This window comes from Thalassophryne amazonica, chromosome 1, assembly GCF_902500255.1.
Source record: "Thalassophryne amazonica chromosome 1, fThaAma1.1, whole genome shotgun sequence".
NCBI lineage: Eukaryota > Metazoa > Chordata > Actinopteri > Batrachoidiformes > Batrachoididae > Thalassophryne > Thalassophryne amazonica.
In genome coordinates this window covers 149,040,925-149,061,249 of record NC_047103.1, presented here as the reverse complement: position 1 = coordinate 149,061,249, position 20,325 = coordinate 149,040,925, and the positions used below count along the sequence as shown (strand labels likewise).

At 43.1% G+C, this 20,325-nt stretch overlaps 1 protein-coding gene across 1 annotated transcript in view; it reads left to right on the top strand.

The window, feature by feature from the left end:
• Positions 1-20,325, top strand: part of LOC117515277 (transmembrane protein 163-like) — an 86,417-nt gene that overhangs the window by 7,512 nt on the left and 58,580 nt on the right. Inside the window, exon 2 of the mRNA XM_034175766.1 lies at positions 869-988. Within this exon, the coding sequence (XP_034031657.1) occupies positions 869-988 (120 nt within the window). The remainder of the gene's footprint in view (positions 1-868; positions 989-20,325) is intronic.

Genomic DNA, 20,325 nt, shown 5'->3' with positions numbered 1-20,325 from the left:
CTGAAGTTGTACCATAACCATAGTTGTACTTCTCAGTTACTGGAGCAGCGTCAAATAAAAATACGTGAGAACACCTGTGGGTATGGAGACAGCAATGGCTACACTAATGTAATATTTAACCTTGGTTTGGTTAATTACCTTGACCTTCACTCAAATGGTTGACTTCTGGCTGATACATATATATTTTTAACAGCAGTTTCAGGGCCAACCTTCGTTGGCTTTCCAAGTTTGGCAGAAATCAGCAAAATAAGCTGGGAGGACTAACAGACAGGTAGACATGACCTTGAGCCCAGTGACTGACCTTGGGCAAACTTGACCTTGCTGGACAATTCTGACAAAACCCTCATACTTAAACTTTTTATTTTTTTTTTTACCTCTGACCCCAGTGATTGACCTTTGGTAAATTTGATATTGTCCAGGCAGTTCTGGAACCCAACTGCATAAATGTGTGCTAAGTTTGGTGGGCATTAGAATGGGTGGGGGTGAATCATAATTTTTGACCTTTGACCCCAGTGGTATTGATCTTAGCCAAAACTAACCCCTTAAGAGAAATTTCCATCCACTTATAAACTTTGGTTGGAATTGGCCAAAGGACCTGATAGGACTTGAGGATCAAGCGCAGACAAACCAAAACTTTGACCTTTTCCCCAGTGACCTTGACCTTTGCCAAAACAAACCCCCTTAAAGTCTATTCCGGGGTCAACCTACATGCCCACGGCACGTTTGGTGTAAATTGACCTGAGCATGGAGGAGGAGCAGTAGAACAAACAAACAAACAAACCAAACATTTCTGAAATCACAATATGAAGCAAAGCTGGACATAAAACAGTATATTGTGACTCATTGTGGCTCATCTTGCTGCCATCAGGTCTTCTGGAAAGCAGCATGCGACTGAAGCCTCACGAAGCACAGAGTTACCGTAAGAAGGCTCTATGGGTGTCCTGGGCATCCATCGTGGTCACAATCATCCTGGCCATCGCTGGTTTCAGTGAGTAACACTCCTGTGGGTCTTGTGTGTGTGACAGACTCTGTGCCACATGTGCTGTGTTGTTATTCTTGTGATTACTTGTTTTTGTGCCTCCGGTCTCCTGCCGCTTCTTTAAAATAAAATTTCTCTCCACTGAAAAAGTGACGTTGAACGTTCTCACTGTCAAGTGTGTAAACTCCAGCTTCCTTCAGTCACTGGAGAGAGAACCAGTTCAGTGATGCTTTTTCTTTTTGTTCAAACTCCTCAAAATGAGTCTCTGTGTGGAACACACTGCTTGGATTTGGTGACGGAGAAAAAAAAGCAAGTTTCTGTATCACTCAGTAACAAAACTCAGAGTCAAAGTTTTTTCATTCTGCATATTGATAATATGTACAGTATTGTCCGTAGGTAATTACAAAAAATTCACAGTTATATGAATGAAATAATTTAAGCATTTCATAGGAATTTCAGTTCAAAGTGTCTTAAATCAAGATAAAATTAATTTTGATCATTTAATCATGTAACACTCTCACGCCTTACATGTTGGACGCAGATTCCTGCAAATTCTTTTTCAGTTACTGATCCCATAGTTTATGGTTCTGTGTGGCCTTGACATTTGTTCAATTCTGTCCAAAATTTAAACACTTTATCCTGAACTATTGCACATCCTTTTCACCGTGTTTAATCCACATTCGTTCCAAACTATTTGAGTTCAGCAGTCATGACCTTGAGCTTGACCTTTCAGGGTCATCTGATGTCAGAGCTCATATAACCAATAGAGAGATGATACAGGTGCGTCTAAAAATTTAGAATATTGTGAAAAACTTCAGTATTTTTTTAACATGTTATTTCAGAAAGGGAAAATATTATTCTAGACCAGCCATTCTCAGTGTGGTCTGTGAGTGACCCCTAGTGGTCTGTGAGTATATTGGTAAAATTTCATATTTTAAATTAATATCATATTCTACCTGAAAAGTGTTTCTCACATAGTTTAAAAATGTCTCTAAAGAGTAATAGATAGCAGCATATAGTGGTATGTATTATTTTCATTACAAATTTAACAAGTATGAACATTATTATTGTTTTTGACTTAAAACCTAATTTTATTCTCTTTCTTATGAACAGCTTTTATTTTTTTTTTAATCTGTTTTATTCTTTTACTTCTGTTTTTAGTTATGTATTTCACACACACTCATCTCCAACCACTTAGTCCAGTTAAGGGTCGTGGGGGGCTGGAGCCTATCCCAGCAGTTAATTATGTATTTGAATTTTTCAATTTTTATTTATTTTAAATTTTGCATTGAACTGTTCTGTGTGAGGCACCTTGTGTTGTGTGGGCCGCCAGAAGAGGAGGTACTGCTGGCCCACCACCAGAGGGCGCCCTGCCTGGAGTGCGGGCTCCAGGCACCAGAGGGCGCAGCCGCCTCACAGGAGCAGCTAGGGTGACAGCTGTCACGCATCACCTGCAACAGCTGTTACCAATCAGCAGGGGTACATCAGCAGGACGACGTCTCCACCTCTTTGCCGAGATATCGTTCTACCTGGAAGGTAATATTCTCAGCTGACTGCTTGACAGTAACCTTTTGTGATTTTTGTGAGTGATAACAGACCTTTTTTCCAACGAGAGGTGGAGGTAGCTTTCCTGCCGTGCGGATTACTGGGTGCAAACGCGCCCACCTTTAATTGTGTTTTTGTTCCTCGCCAGCAGTACTAGGTCCGACACGCGGAGGCAGTGGCCACCTGGGAGTTCGGGACTTGGCGGCTCCAGTATTCCCGGGGTCTGGTGGCGGAGGAAATCGTGTGGTTCCGGTTCTGCTTTGGACAGGTGTCTCCTATCTTCGAGCCTGCCCACACGACACCTTTGTGAATTGATTCTGATCTATTGTTGTAATCTGTTGTATTTGTGCACATTCACAACAGTAAAGTGTTGTTATTTGACCTATTCCATTGTCCGTTCCTTTGCGCCCCCTGTTGTGGGTCCGTGTACCGACACTTTCCCAACACCTTGAGGCAGCATTTGTTGTGATTTAGTGCTTTATAAGCTGATCAAATTGAAAATTTTGGGATATTTGGCCAGTTCGTGAGCTGTTACCTTTTTTTTTTTTTTAACTGGTTAAGTGGCCCTTGGTCAGGAAAAATGAGAAACACCGAACTTGTCTCATTACATGAAACCTAAAATGTTTCAAAATTTTGTATCTCAACATATAAGAGTATTTAGTTTCAAGTTTGAGTCAGCCACTACTTATGCACTATAAATTCCATGAATCTCTTCCTGGTTCAGTATGCACAACCACAATCATAGGGAAGACAGCTGACTCGACACTTGTCCAGAAGACAACCTACACAAGGCGGGTCAGACACAGAAGGTAGAGTGCTATATCAAAGCATACGAGTATTCATGGAAAGTTGACTGGAAAGGAGAAGTGTGGTAGGAAAAGATGCACAAGCAACAGGGATGACTGCAGCCTCAATAAGACTCAAGCAAAGCCAAATCAAGAGTTGGGGAGCTGTTGTCTAAAACAACAACTTTTTACAACCTATATGATATCATTGTTAGAAAAACCTCAGAGCTGTTCTTTTCTTTGACAGTTATTTATTTTGTGAGGAATTCTTTTTGAAAAGAATTCATAATTGGTGGTACGCAGTAGTATTATGGCAGTCAGTCAGGCAGCCATCCCAAGAGTTACCAACTGATTATTTTTTATTTATTTATGTAGATTTTGTGGAAAAAATTCATTATGATGTTAAAATTCATAAAACCCTCACATGTACAACAGTCAGTAGTGAATAGAGCCTGACATATTTGTTGCCACTAATCGTCTTTTCATACTGTGTTGTCATTGAATGCCTTGCAGTAAGATGCTTTTGTTGTGTGGGCCGCTGAAGAGGAGGTACTGCTGGCCCACTACCACCAGAGGGCGCCCTGCTTGGAGTGCGGGCTCCAAGCACGAGAGGGCGCCAGACCCAGAGGAAGTGACAGCTGTCACTCATCACACCAGCTGTCACTCATCTACACCACCACTTAAGCCGGACTGCAACTCTACCTCCCCGCCGAGAAATCGACTACCGAGAGGTACGTTCTCTGCTACTGACACATTGTGTTATAATCCAGTTCTCATTTGCAGCCCTATTCTTGTGGACGGAGCCTTGTCTGGGACTTCGGCGTTTGGCGTAACGACGACGACTGCGCCTTACTCTCTGGACAGATAAGTGGTTACACAAGAGTTGCACGAGTGTGTGATTCGGAGGTGGAGGTTCCCCCTCCTAACGGTGTACAGACCGAGGACCACTGAGTGTACAGACTTACACTCATTCATCTTGTTTCTGCTTTTTGCCAGCAGTACCAGGGTCGACAGCCGAAGACAGAGGTCACCTGGGGATTCGGGACTTGGCGGCTCCGGTGTTCTTCAGGCCGTTGGTGGTGGAAGCCGTGTGGGACGCGGCCTCTCTCTCATCGGGGTCTCCTATCTTCGAGCCTGCCCACACGTCACCTGGTGTTAATTGACTTTGCAGATTTTGTGTGTTTAGTTGTGTGTTGTCACAACATTAAATTGTTACCTTTTGGCTTACTCATTGTCCGTTCATTTGCGCCCCCTGTTGTGGGTCCGTGCTACGACACCTTCCCAACAGCTTTGATCTTAACTTTCTGTGTTTCTGGCCCTGATTCACAAATGAAATGGAGTGAGATTTTCACATCTGCTGTAGAAACAGGCCGTGGGACAAATGGATGTCAGTGATTCCTCTAAACAGGCCGATATCATTAGGTTAATTTTTTTTTTATTTGGGTTTCAGAAAACCAGAACAGGCTAAAGACAATAATATGAAACATTAATTAGCTGGAGCTGTGGTTGGGGGTGGAAATTAAAATTTGAATTTAATTTGTGGTGAGTGGCAGCAGCTTTCCATTAGAGTCGGTAAGCAGCTGAGCTGTGGTTTTCTAACCCAGAGCCTCTTCTCGAGCCAAACGCCTGTTATTTCAAACATTCTGACACCTTTGTGTTCCGATAACGAAACACCGGACAGGATGTGCCGTCTCACAGTTTCTTCCTCTTGTGCTGACTTACTCAACTTCTGCTTCTTATTTCACTAAAACAGTTTATTTTCTGCCATATTCAAAGTGCATTCTCATGTTACTGTGCTGCAGGTACAGATCAGTGTGAGGAAAGTGTTGCACTGAAGTTGATTTGTTTGTGTAAATGGTAATAGCTCTTAGCTTCTTCAGTGCTGCACGCAGTAGGTTTGATGCCTTAAAGTCAGTTTTTAAAGGTGCCGGTCTGTTCTTACGTATATTAAGTCTGCATGAAATACAGTGTTTTCTCTCAGAAACACAAACTACTTTTATCCCTCTTGAAATAGAATGGCTTCTTTAATTTCTTTACACTTAATTCTGGATATCCTTCTTCTTGTTTGCACATTTTCACTCATGCACAAGATCCTACGTCAGCTCTTCTTGAACAGACACATGACGATCGTGTTTACTGATGAGCCAGTCATCAATTTTGACCTAATCTGTACCACTTAGGGGACAAAACGACACTTAGAATCCAGCCACAGTGTGCCACGGCCTACACAAAAATGTGAACTAGCCATCCCAGGTTTGTAGTTATAGCCAGGTAGGGGTCAGTGAGGAATTACACAGAGGTCAAAATTTAAAAATGCTCCAGTCATATTGAAAAATAAACCATATTATTTGTCTGACCATAACAATTCCAAAAAGTTATAGTTTGGACTAACTATGACTGAATGTTATGGAGTTATGGGGTAAAAACAGCAAAAATTGTGGCAATGTTCAGTTTCATTTTGTACAGGGGTCAAAAGTTAAAATTGCATCTTGGTAGAGATGAGGTGGAGGTCAGATCTTTGAACTTAGAACCTGTGAAAGACAGATGTTTCAGGTGTATAGTTCCACTAAACTGCCACACGGCAGCATTGTGTAGAATAGTACCACACTATTCGCAGAGAGAATATAAACATCCAGGTACTCCAGCCACTCTAAACTCAATTTGGAGTTTGGTGATAAGATTAGCACAGTAGTCACCAAGAAAAAAAAATGAGAAAAATGACTTTGTTGTTTCTTGAGTTTGTTGGAGTGTGTTTCCACTTTTCATGGGAGGACCATGGGGTAATTCCATTTGGAACCTCACTCTTGAAATAGATGTCATCACAGAGCACCAAGGGTCATTCTTCTTGAGGGAGGCACCTGTTGTGGTGCTTTGGTGTCATCCATTACACAGTGGTAACCAGGTTCCACCTGAGGGAGGCCATACAAGCAGGCATGTGGAATGTCTTGTATCTCAGCAAGAGCAACCATCATATATATATATATATATATATATAAATTCTGACACTACAAGTCATGTGGATTGTTTTTCTGAGTATGACCCAACATTAGGGTTGGGTATCGAGAACTGTTCTTTTCAAGAATTGTTGATTGATTGTTGATCCACTGACATCAATAGTCTTTTTGCTTAATGATTCCCTTATCGGTCCTTCAGAGCGGCCGTTGTTTTTGAGGACGCTTGTCGGGAAATTTCTCTACGTTGATTGCAGACCCTGCAGCAGGTCTGCAATCAACCGCTTCTGTACCGGCTCCGCTTTGAAGCAGAATCAATAATGGCATCGATATCGATAAAATCTTATCAATACCCATCCCTACTCAGAACACATTTGCATCAGTGTGGAGCCCAAAAACTGGATGACGTCAAGGACACTCAAATATCACCTGGCTGTGGCAGATGATGCCTACTTTCGGTGGATAGGAAATAGTTGTTTTGGTCTGGTTGTTGGTCCCTAGGCTTTTGGCTGAGGCAAGACAGGTATCAGCACTGTTTTTTAACAAATGTATGTGTGAATGATGGGCTACTTAAAGGTTCACTGCTGCTCATCTGTATGCAGTTAAGACAAAAAATACGTTATGACACCAAATAGAAAAAAATACATAAACTGTGAATCATCAGTGAAGAAAACTCAACTTGGCCCTCTAGGACATGCAGAAAATCATAAGAAAAAAATATGAGTGAACTTAGAAGAAAGCGATTGGAACTAATGTCCAGCATGTAAATTTATAGAGAACACCGAAAGGTGCCCTGACACTTGCATGACTTTGATCCATGCACTTGCACATACTTCATTGTGACGATCTCCACCCACTGTGTTCCCAGCTGGATGTTGTGCTTTGTTCCAGTGGTATATATACGCTGCATATATAAAATAATTATTTTGTAGCGGATTAGTCATTTTTTCTCCGAGTTGGCTGTTGAAAACACCTCTAACCGCTTCTGGAATCACAGCGGACTGCTCCAGCAGCAGCTTTTTTTTTTCTATCTCTCTCGTGCGCTGAATGAGGTAGAGAACACATTTAGAACCGTCTAAAAACGTAATTATTTGTCATGTTTATATTGTAATAGCTTGGTAAAACGTTTGCATGTTCATTCCTTCTTATGAGTAGCTGTAAAAGTATGTTTATGATAGCTTTAACATGTCGTTATGATCATTCAGACGAGCTGCACTTTGATGCGGTGCACTGACGCAATCACTCGTACTCACATGCAGTGTTTTTTAATTGTTTGCACAATATTCACATGACGTTTGCATTATTAATGCGTGATAGAGATTATGAACATTTCAAAATTTTCTTTGCACACTTGAACGAAGCCGTGCACAGCTTACGAGTTTGAGATGAGTTGACTCCTGTGCGCGGAAGAGTTGGTTCAAGTGCACAAATCAAAGTCATGTAAGTGTCAGGGCACATTAAGAGATAGTATTCCTGATTCCTGAATGGTTAAATTCCTTTGCTGGTGATGATTCTGGCTACTGCATCAGAAAAGTTGTTCCCAATTCTGATGCTGCCTGAAGGAAACTTTGGTCCAGAGTGAAGGTCTCAGTATTAGAGGGTGTGGGCAAGCACAGAGTTACTAGAGTTTATGAAGCGTATGAAGCGCCATCTTTTGTACTGTGATGGTACATATCAGTGAGGTCTGCTGGGCAGTGGTTAGTCTGCATTTTGTTTAACAGTAGTTGCAGCAGTTGCCTCCTGTGGTATAGAGACAATAGTGAGTTTCGCAGCTTCTTAAGCTTCACTCACTTTAATAATCCTGTCAGCCTTCCTTTGGATAGAATCAAGTTTGATGAGGATTATCCTTGAGCCATTCAAATGCTACGCACATATACCTTGTAAACCAGTAGTCCAACCCTTCAGGTGTAACTTGTTTGCAACTCCACACCTGTGTGCATCGTTCATGTTTTCAGACACTTAAGATGTGATTTGCCCAAACGAGCTGGCTGTCTGAAGTAACACCAATAATTTTTTTTTTGGTGCTCTGACACATGATTGGACCTGCAGGGGTGGTGGCCAAGTGGTTAGTGCACTTGGTTTCGGGTTGAAACCCCACCCCTGCCACATTTCTCCATGTAATGTGGACAGGGAGGAGATCCGGCATAAACGTGCCAATTCGACCTGCAGATCCACCTCGGATTTGCTGTGGCGACCCCAAGTGCAAACAACTGAATAGCAAAAGGGACTTACCCACTCCACCTGACTGGACCTGATGTCCATAGGGGCCACTGTGATCAGAATGATGTTTGTCTTCTGTAAAGACAGCAGATGTTTCAGGTGCATTTCCACCAAGCCAGAGATGGTCCTGCATGTGCACAGAGGGACACACAAACAGCTGTATTGATAATCCATCATCTTAATACAGTCAGGAAGAGACACTAAATACCCACCTTAAATTTTGTAGTACACTGTATCAAATGGAAAGGAAAAGAATTACAAATACTGGTTAAATGTAGGGACTGTCACACATACAGGATGTTTACTCAGCCTTTTCACTTCAGAGCAAATTAAAAAAAATATATCACAGATGTGACTCAACAATTGAACATTCTGGCTTCATGAAATATGCTTCAAACAAGTCAGATATGATTATTTGAATATATGGCATTGTTTTCTTGGTCAAGTAGAGGAAAAAATGATGGCATCACTCAGTATTGAGGGGAAAACGTATAGAGTCACCTTGTTGATTGGCTTTCTCAAACAAGTGCCTTCATTCCATCATTCTGTTGTGTGCTTGTGTGGTTTGAATGACAAAGTGCACTTTGACTTTGACACTGATCTAAAACTGCTGATTTGTCTGTAGTTAAGTGAGAGTGCTCGTGGTTCTTGTCTAGTTACTGCATATGGGCGATCGAAAGAAAAAATGGCCCCAAAAAGAGTTGATGATTGAAAGGATTATCATTCATGGAAAGAAGGAAATCAGACTGGGAGTGTGGCACAAGATGCTGATTGTATCCAACTGGCTGTGTCAAAAAATTTGTAGAAGTATACACAATATGGGAAGGTAATAATAATGATAATTTTAATTTTTGTCCGTATGTAATTTCACTTATTTTAAGAATTGAAGTCTAGACTGTGAGTTGAATAGATTAGTAATTTTAACCTGATAAATTAAACAACTTCTCCAAGTAAGGGATGTATGAACCAGTCAAAGAAGCTCAAAGCTTCAGCTTAGAAACCTCAAAGCAACATATCTCAAAAATAGAAAAAGCACAACAAAATAAGTGGGAAAGCAAATGAGCACCTGTTCTGCAGTTCTTGCAGTTCTGTTGCACCTGTTTGCAACAGAACTGTAAGAAATGGGCTAAATTAGCAGTAAGTGGGATTTACATAAAGCAAGGTCAAAGGAAAACCAGTATAACACCTCAACAGAAGAAAGCAAGGTCATAGCAGGTTAAACATGAGTAATCATGAAGTGCAGATGACTGGACGAAAGTGATTTTGGATGATGAATCATAAATCTGTGTTGGTTAGTGTCAGATAATGTACCACGGGAGATGGAAATCTTGCACAGTTTTCTCATTTCATCACAAGAAGTCTGGTTTTGTGATGAGGAAGTCATGAGGTTGGATAACCCAGCTATCTTAGCTAATTATAGGCCAATCTCCAACCTTCCTTTTCTCTCAAAAAGTCTTGAAAGGGTAGTTGTAAAACAGTTAACTGATCATCTGCAGAGGAACGGTCTATTTGAAGAGTTTCAGTCAGGTTTTAGAATTCATCATAGTACAGAAACAGCATTAGTGAAGGTTACAAATGATTTTCTTATGGCCTCGGACAGTGGACTCATCTCTGTGCTTGTTCTGTTAGACCTCAGTGCTGCTTTTGATACTGTTGACCATAAAATTTTATTACAGAGATTAGAAGCATGCCATAGGTATTAAAGGCACTGCGCTGCGGTGGTTTGAATCATATTTGTCTAATAGATTACAATTTGTTCATGTAAATGGGGAATCTTCTTCACAGACTAAAGTTAATTATGGAGTTCCACAAGGTTCTGTGCTAGGACCAATTTTATTCACTTTATACATGCTTCCCTTAGGCAGTATTATTAGACGGTATTGCTTAAATTTTCATTGTTACGCAGATGATACCCAGCTTTATCTATCCATGAAGCCAGAGGACACACACCAATTAGCTAAACTGCAGGATTGTCTTACAGACATAAAGACATGGATGACCTCTAATTTCCTGCTTTTAAACTCAGATAAAACTGAAGTTATTGTACTTGGCCCCACAAATCTTAGAAACATGGTGTCTAACCAGATCCTTACTCTGGATGGCATTACCCTGACCTCTAGTAATACTGTGAGAAATCTTGGAGTCATTTTTGATCAGGATATGTCATTCAAAGCGCATATTAAACAAATATGTAGGACTGCTTTTTTGCATTTACGCAATATCTCTAAAATCAGAAAGGTCTTGTCTCAGAGTGATGCTGAAAAACTAATTCATGCATTTATTTCCTCTAGGCTGGACTATTGTAATTCATTATTATCAGGTTGTCCTAAAAGTTCCCTAAAAAGCCTTCAGTTAATTCAAAATGCTGCAGCTAGAGTACTGACGGGGACTAGAAGGAGAGAGCATATCTCACCCATATTGGCCTCTCTTCATTGGCTTCCTGTCAATTCTAGAATAGAATTTAAAATTCTTCTTCTTACTTATAAGGTTTTGAATAATCAGGTCCCATCTTATCTTAGGGACCTCGTAGTACCATATTACCCCATTAGAGCGCTTCGCTCTCAGACTGCAGGCTTACTTGTAGTTCCTAGGGTTTGTAAGAGTAGAATGGGAGGCAGAGCCTTCAGCTTTCAGGCTCCTCTCCTGTGGAACCAGCTCCCAATTCAGATCAGGGAGACAGACACCCTCTCTACTTTTAAGATTAGGCTTAAAACTTTCCTTTTCGCTAAGGCTTATAGTTAGGGCTGGATCGGGTGACCCTGGACCATCCCTTGGTTATGCTGCTTTAGACGTAGATTGTGGGGGGGTTCCCATGATGCACTGTTTCTTTCTCTTTTTGCTCCGTATGCATCACTCTGCATTTAATCATTAGTGATCGATCTCTGCCCCCCTTCACGGCATGTCTTTTTCCTGGTTTTTTCCCTCAGCCCCAACCAGTCTGAGCAGAAGACTGCCCCTCCCTGAGCCTGGTTCTGCTGGAGGTTTCTTCCTGTTAAAAGGGAGTTTTTCCTTCCCACTGTTGCCAAGTGCTTGCTCATAGGGGGTCGTTTTGACCGTTGGGGTTTTTCATAATTATTGTATGGCCTTGCCTTACAATATGGAGCGCCTTGGGGCAACTGTTTGTTGTGATTTGGCGCTATATAAGAAAAAAAGTTGAGTTGATTGAGTTGAGTCAGACAGGAGAGGACAGTTCAAGATTAGTGGTTCAGTCTGACAAGGTCTGTTTGGACTTCAGATACCTGACATCAGCATCTGGAAGAGAAGTGATGATGCCAATAAAACATACTGTAACCTTAAGGAACCTGTCAACGGTTTCACTTGAAATAATAACAACAGGGTTAGGGTTAGATATTTTCATTTAATGGAATTCTAGAATTAATATATTTTTGACCAAAATATTATGGCCAACATCCGCTATTGTCTCATCACATTCATATTCATCACCGAGATCCATATTCCACATTGGAGAGGTCAGTGTTCCTCAGTGGAAAATGGTTGGATGTCTGTTTACAGTCTGAATGGCCTCGGGTAGGTGAAGTAACCTGCATTGTCCTGACGTCCTGTCCAAAGGCAGTCGCAGACTTTCATCCTCTTCACACTATAGAATCCAGGGAAAGGCATCTACAGTTGTATGCAAAAGTCTGGGCACCCCTGATAATTTTCATGATTTTCCTTTTATAAATCATTGATTGTCTGGATCAGAAATGTCAGTTAAATATATCATATAGCAGACAAACAGTGATATTTGAGAAGTGAAATGAAGTTTCTAGTATTTACAGAAAGTGTGCAATAATTATTTAAACAAAATTAGGCAGGTGCATAAATTTGGGCACCCTTGTCATTTTATTGATTTGAATACATTTAGCACTAATTATTGGAACACAAATTTGGTTTGTTAAGCACATTGACCCCTGACCTCCTTACACAGGTGAATCCAATCATGAGAAAGGGTATTTAAGGTGCCTATTTGCTAATGTTTCCCCTCTTTGCATCTCTTCTAATGAGTGGCAACATGGGAACCTCTAAACAACTGTCAAATGACCTGAAAACAAAGATTGTTCAACATCATGGGTTAGGGGAAGGATACAAAAAGCTATCTCAGAGATTTCAGCTGTCAGTTTCCACTGTGAGGAACATGGTGAGGAAATGGAAGACCACAGGCACAGTACGAGTTAAGGCCTGAAGTGGCATACATACATATAATAGATTAATTATATATCTTATATAGTTATATATCAGAGAAAATCATAATATATATATATATATATATATATATATATATATATATATATATAAATCACATCAATATACTTCATATCAGGTCAGAGAGAGAAGCAGAGCGAGAATAAAATATAATGTAAATGTAAATTGTCAAATTAACACAAAAACATGACGTCCTGCCCCAAACCATATTTACACATGTACAAACTTTCTCGTGAAAGTTTTCCAGCTAAAAGCCCTGAAAGAGGACTGTTTGGCAGAGCTTCTTTCTTTCTCGTGCGCCCTTTCTGCAAGTCAAGAGCATTTGGCAACATGGTGCAGAAAAACATCCTCCGTTCCAGTCTCCTCCTGGACTGTGTGTGTGACTCTTGACACCTTTGAAGCTTGGCCAATCACCTTCTGCAGCTCTCAGCACCTTATTATAATACTAATAACAATTACAATACTAATAGCAATAATGCATTATATTTATATAGCACTTTATATATTTATATAGCACAGTAATAAAAGATACTTTAGAGAACAGAGGAAATAACAAAGAACAAACAACTTTAATATAGAAAGAATAAAATAAAAAAATAAACAAGATTATAAAATCAAACCTTCACTGTGCCTTGTGATGGAATCGCTATGACGACATTTCTTGCTCTTCAGCAACCAATGCGGTGTCTACTCTTTCTTTGCAGCCACTGCCTTCAGCAGGTGATTTCACTGATTGACATCACTTGGAGCAGGTGGGATGAGTTCATCAGTGAAATCACCTGCTGGAGTCGGTGGCTGCAAAGAAAACCTCCACCCTCTCGGCCCTTTCTGGAATAGTTTCGAGACCACTGCTTTATAATGTCTATGATTCCCTGCACTAAGCCGGCCTTTGATCCTCAAAATATTATTGAGTTAGAATGTTAACATGATTACTCCTACACAAATATACAAACGAATGCCCAATTTTGAATGAATGTAACTGCAACCCCATTTCCAATGAAGTTGGGACATTGTGTAAAATGTAAATAAAAACAGAATACAATGATTTGCTAATCCTCTTCAACATATATTCAATTGAATACACCACAAAGACAAGATATTTAATGTTCAAACTGTTAAACTTTGTTGTTTTTGTGCAAATATTTGCTCATTTTGAAATGGATGCCTGCAGCACATTTCAAAAAAGCTGGGACAGTGGTATGTTTACCACTGTGATGCATAACCTTTCCTTCTAACAACACTCAGTAAGCATTTGGGAACTGAGGACACTAATTGTTGAAGCTTTGTGGGTGGAATTCTTTCCGATTCTTGCTTGATGTACGACTTCAGTTGTTCAAGAGTCCAGGGTCTCCGTTGTTGTATTTTGTGCTTCATACGTAATACGCCACACATTTTCAATGGGCAACAGGTCTGGACTGCAGGCAGGCCAGTCTAGTACCTGCACTCTTTTACTACGAAGCCACACTGTTGTAACACGTGCAGAATGTGGCTTGGCATTGGCTTGTTGAAATAAGCAGGGATGTCCCTGAAAAAGATGTTGCTTGGGTGGCATCATGTGTTGCTCCAAAACTTGGATGTACCTTTCAACATTGATGGTGCCATCACAGATGTGTAAGTTACCCATGTTATGGGCACTAACACACCCCCATACCATCACAGATGCTGGCTTTTGAACTTTGCCCTGGTAACAATCCGGATGGTCCTTTTCCTCTTTTGTCCTGAGGACACGACGTCCATGATTTCTAAAAACAATTTGAAATGTGGACTTATCAGACCACAGCGCATTTTTCCACTTTGCGTTCGTCCATTTCAAATGAGCTCGGGCCCAGAGAAGGCAGCATTTCTGGATGTTGTTGATGTATGGCTTTTGCTTTGCATGGTAAAGTTTTAACTTGCACTTGTAGATGTAGCGATGAACTGTGTTAACTGACATTGGTTTTCTGAAGTGTTCATGAGCCCACATGGTAAGATCCTTTACACAATGATGTCGGTTTTTAATGCAGTGCCGCTTGAGGGATCGAAGATCACGGGTATTCAGTCTTGGTTTTCGGCGTTGTCACTTATGTGTGGAAAGTTCTTCTGATTATATTATGAACTGTAGATGATGGAATCCCCAAATTCCTTGCAATTGAACATTGAGAAACATTGTTCTTTAACTGTTGGACTATTTTTTCACGCAGTTGTTCACAAAGTGGTGATCCTCACCCCATCTTTGCTTGTGAATGGGTGAGCCTTTTGGGGATGCTCCTTTTATACCCACTCATGACACTCACCTGTTTCCAATTAGGTGTTCTTTGAGCATTTATCAACTTTCCCATTCTTTTGTTGCCCCGTCCCAACTTTTTTGAAATGTGTTGCACGCTTCCATTTCAAAATGAGCAAATATTTGCACAAAAACAATGAAGTCAATTTAATTGAATAGAATTTGAAGACGATTTGCAAATCAGTGTATTGTTTTTATTTACATTTTACACAACATCCCAACTTCATTGGAATTGGGGTTGTACTAATAAAAAGATTAACTAGAATTTCTTGTATCTCTTTATACTTGATCATGCCATACTGATAAAGGATTGACTACCATCTCGTCATGCATATGTTCCCATGCTCCCTGGTGAACAGGATAAATAACCCATCGTCATGTGACTCCTAATTCAAAATGTAGGACAAATAGCTGTCTGAAATTCATTCACCAGCATGCAACTGGTGTAATTTGGTGCATTTTGTCATGCTCAAGTGCTACTACGTTGTTCCACGTGAAATCTACAAAAATGCAGAAAGTGCCCTATTGTGCGATTCTGAGGAAATTGAAATACCTATGACAAAACAAAGAATTGATTGATTGAAATCCTGCTCCTGGTTTACTGTCGAGGCCTGTGCATTTGTAAAAGGCGTGCCACCACAGCACTGCGAGCCTGTCATCAATCCGCCAACTCTACAAACAACTTTGACAGCAAAATGTTCCACTGATACACATAATGTAGCTCCACCAATAGCCAATAAACCAGCGCGGCTCGGATGGTGTTTCATCTTCTTCTCTCTGGCTTTGTTTGCCAGACGTGGTGGTGAAGATGAGATATCTGTGTGTGTGTGTGTGTGTGTGTGTGTGTGTGTGTGTGTGTGTGTGTGTGTGTGCGCGCACGCGCAACAATGCTTAATGCCATGTTGCAGCTACAGGATGTCCCTGGTGACACCCATCCAGATTTCTTGGGAGCCAATTATCCCTTGCCAGGCTCAGCTTTTGACTGCAGAGCCACGGTAGATTTATTTAGACACGAGATGAACGCTTCCTCTCGCTCCTGCTAATGAAGGACAAGAGGAAGGCAGAAACACACCCACGTGCCACGGCGAAGTTAGAATCTTCTGGGATTTAGCCTAAATGAAAGCTTTGAAAAAAATCTGTGTGACGTCATGAAGCTAAAATTCAAAAAGGCGGTATAGAATTTGTTATGGGTTCACTTTCAGGTAAAATGATAATGCAGCAGATGTTTTTCAGATGATTTTGGAAGTGCTGATCGGGGCAAAGATGTTTTTGTGCTCGGCGTACAGAAAGTAATTTACATGCAAACAAAAGAAGAAATCTTTATTTGCCTTCTGCTTTTGCTTCAGCGTGTGAACTCCTGCAGATGTGTGACACCTTGGTGTCTGCGCGGCCCCTCCCACCCTCTTTACTTTCATTCTGCCGGCTGTCAGCTTCTGTTTATTGAATCATCTATTTGGTGACAACACTCCGCTGAGGGCTTCATCGAGCATTTCTCCACCCTGGATCAAAGCCACCCAGCTGTCTCTCAAATCAGAAATCTGAATTGGAAATACTTCAAAAATTATGCTCATAGTACCAGAGAATACTTCACTAGGTCAATCTGATAGCCACCTTTCACAGAAGAGGTGAAAAGCCACCTTGACACTTGCATGAATTTGATCCCCGCAAACTCGTCATGAATTGTTGTAAACTGTGTGCAAACTGTGTGATGCCCTGCGCACAATGACATGTAGTGACGCGCAGTGTTTGCGAATAGGTTGCGCAATGTTCATGACTAGTTTACTCAAGTGGCATGAAATTTATGCGTGTCAGAAATTTTGAACATTTCAAAATTTTCTTTGTACACTGTAGCCTCGCACACTTTATGCACAGGTTACAACAGTACATGCCGAGTTTGCTCACTGACACATAAGATTGCCAGCAGGGGCGCCGCCAGGGATTTTGGGCCCCATGAAAACAAATCTTACTGGGCCACCCCCCATATTATTTTGTCAGTATTATAATTGTATTAAGGGCCTCTCTGGGCTCCTCATGGACCACTAGAATCTTTCTCCATATTCTCCCCTTTTCGGCACCCCTGTGTGCCAGTGCAGGGACCAAATTTGTGCAAGTGTCAAGGTGGCTTAAAACCTTCTCTGACCATCAGAGCAAGGTAACGGCCAGGATTTATTTGATGTGATGGTCCTACATGTTGTGTGTGGGCCGCCAGAAGAGGAGGTACTGCTGGCCCACCACCAGTGGGCGCCCTGCCTGAAGTGCGGGCTTCAGGCACGAGAGGGCGCTGCCGCCACGGACACAGCCGGGGGTGACAGCTGTCACTCATTATCTCTTGACAGCTGTCACCCATCTACTCAACATCATCTCACTCCATAAAGACCAGACGTCATCTCCACCTCGTTGCCGAGATATCGTACTTCATTGGCGGTAATATCCTCAGCCGTTTGTGTGGTACAATATAATTTGTATATTGTGAGTGTTTGCAGGAGTACCGGTACCTCTGTCGGTGGAAGCTGAGAGTGTGCTGGACGGCACTCTTTTCCCCTGAGGAATCACTGCGGTACTCTGCAACATATTGAGTGAGAGATGGAGGTGGCATTCCCACCGTTGTTGTTACGGGGTGTACACAGACCCACACTTGACTGTCTTTGTTCTCGCCAGCAGTACCAGATCTGACAGTCGGGGACGGTGATCACCTGGGAATTCGGGACTTGGCGGCTCCAGTATTCACCAGGTTCGGTGGCGGCGGAAATCGTGTGGTTCCGGCTCTTCTCAGGACAGACGTCTTCTATCCTCGAGCCTGCCCACACGTCACCTTTGTGGATTGACTGTAATCATATTCTGAGATTGTCTGTATGTTCGTTGTGCTCCTTCACAACATTAAATTGTTAATTTTTGGCTCATCTATTGACCGTTCATTTGCGCCCCCTGTTGTGGGTCCGTGTCACTACACTTTCACAACACTACATGTGGAGTCAGAGCTCTTCATCAGTCAAGTGATTCTGGGGGTAACATCTTAAATAAAGCTTAATGGTTGCACTGATCCCAGTGTGGACTTCCTGAGCCGTACGGAGGTTGTGTGGAGACGTGCGTGGACTTTCTCATGCAGTGTTCGCTCATCTTCGCACAACGTCCCGTCATGTACGCGTCAGATGCTAGTAAAATAGCTTATGTGATTGCTCTGCTTCGGGGTAAGGCACGTGCCTGGGCTACGGCGCTCTGGGAACAGAACTCACGGTTGTTATCAGCATACACTGGGTTTGTGGGGGAGTTCAGAACAGTGTTTGATCACCCTAACAGAGGAGAGACCGCTTCAACAATGCTGCTGTCAATGCGACAGGGGCGCCGGTGTGCAGCCGAATATGCAGTCGACTTCCGCATCGCGGCTGTGAGGTCCGGCTGGAATAACGTTGCGCTCCGCGCCGCCTTCATAAACGGACTGTCATTGGTCCTGAAGGAGCATCTGGTAGCTAAGGAGGAACCGCGTGATTTAGATGGGCTTATCGATCTCGTTATACGGTTAGACAGTCGGTTGGAGGAACGCCGTCGGGAGCGAGGCGAAGGACGTGGCCGGATACGCGCCGTCCCTCTCCCTTCCGGGTTCGAAAAGGGGCCGCCCTCCCCACGCTCCACAGCCACAGCGCTCCGTGGGGCAACAGCTCCCCCTGCTGACGTTGTTATGGAAACGCACAGGGCCAAAATGAGGAGGCTGACCCGCGGGGAGTGTTTTCTCTGCAGCTCAAAGGAGCACACACAGAAAAACTGCCCCAAACGGCCACAACAACAACCGCCCTCAGAGACTGGGCTAAGGGGGGGTCAAAACATTCACGTGAGACACACACAGATTGCCACACGACTCCCAGTTACAATCCTGAGCGGGGATTTAACCCTTCAAGCCCCAGCACTGGTGGACACGGGGTCAGAAGGGAATTTGCTAGACAGCAGATGAGCAAGGGAGGTAGGGCTCCCTCTGGTGGCGCTTCCTTCGCCATTGCAGGTGCGGGCACTAGATGGCACCCTCCTCCCTTTAATCACACACAAGACACAACCAGTAACTCTGGTGGTGTCTGGAAACCATCGGGAGGAGATTGAGTTTTTTGTAACTCCTTCTACCTCCCGCGTGATTTTGGGCTTCCCATGGATGTTGAAGCACAATCCCCGGATTGGTTGGCCTTCTGGGGTGGTGGTTCAGTGGAGTGAAACCTGCCATCGGGTGTGTTTAGGATCCTCGGTTCCTCCCGGTTTACAGGCTAAGGAGGAGGTCAAAGTCCCTCCCAATCTGACGGCAGTGCCGGTTGAGTACCACGATCTTGCTGACGTCTTCAGCAAGGATCTGGCACTCACCCTTCCCCCGCACCGTCCGTATGATTGTGCCATTGATTTGGTTCCAGGCGCTGAGTTCCCGTCCAGCAGGCTGTACAACCTCTCATGACCTGAGCGCGAATCAATGGAGACCTACATCCGGGACTCATTAGCTGCCGGGCTGATCCGGAACTCCACCTCCCCGATGGGGGCAGGTTTCTTTTTTGTGGGCAAGAAAGATGGCGGACTCCATCCATGCATTGATTACAGGGGGCTGAATGAGATTACGGTTCGCAACCGATACCCGTTGCCATTGTTGGATTCCGTGTTCACCCCCCTGCATGGAGCCAAAATCTTTACTAAGCTGGATCTTAGAAATGCGTATCACCTGGTTCGGATCCAGAAGGGAGACGAATGGAAGACGGCATTTAACACCCCGTTAGGTCACTTTGAGTACCTGGTCATGCCGTTTGGCCTCACCAACGCCCCCGCGACGTTCCAAGCCTTGGTTAACGACGTCTTGCGGGACTTCCTGCACCGATTCGTCTTCGTATATCTGGATGATATTCTCATCTTTTCTCCGGATCCTGAGACCCATGTCCAGCATGTACGTCAGGTCCTGCAGCGGTTGTTAGAGAACCGACTGTTTGTGAAGGGCGAGAAGTGCGAGTTTCACCGCATGTCTTTGTCCTTCCTGGGGTTTATCATCTCCTCTAACTCCGTCGCCCCTGATCCGGCCAAGGTTGCGGCGGTGAGAGATTGGCCCCAACCAACAAGCCGTAGGAAGCTGCAACAGTTCCTCGGCTTCGCTAATTTCTATAGGAGGTTCATTAAGGGCTACAGTCAGGTAGTTAGCCCCCTGACAGCCCTGACCTCTCCAAAAGTCCCCTTCACCTGGTCGGATCGGTGCGAAGCCGCGTTCAAGGAGTTGAAACGACGGTTCTCTACTGCGCCAGTTTTGGTGCAGCCCGACCCTAGCCGCCAGTTCGTGGTTGAAGTGGACGCCTCTGACTCAGGGATAGGAGCCGTGCTATCCCAGAGCGGAGAGACTGATAAGGTTCTTCACCCGTGTGCCTACTT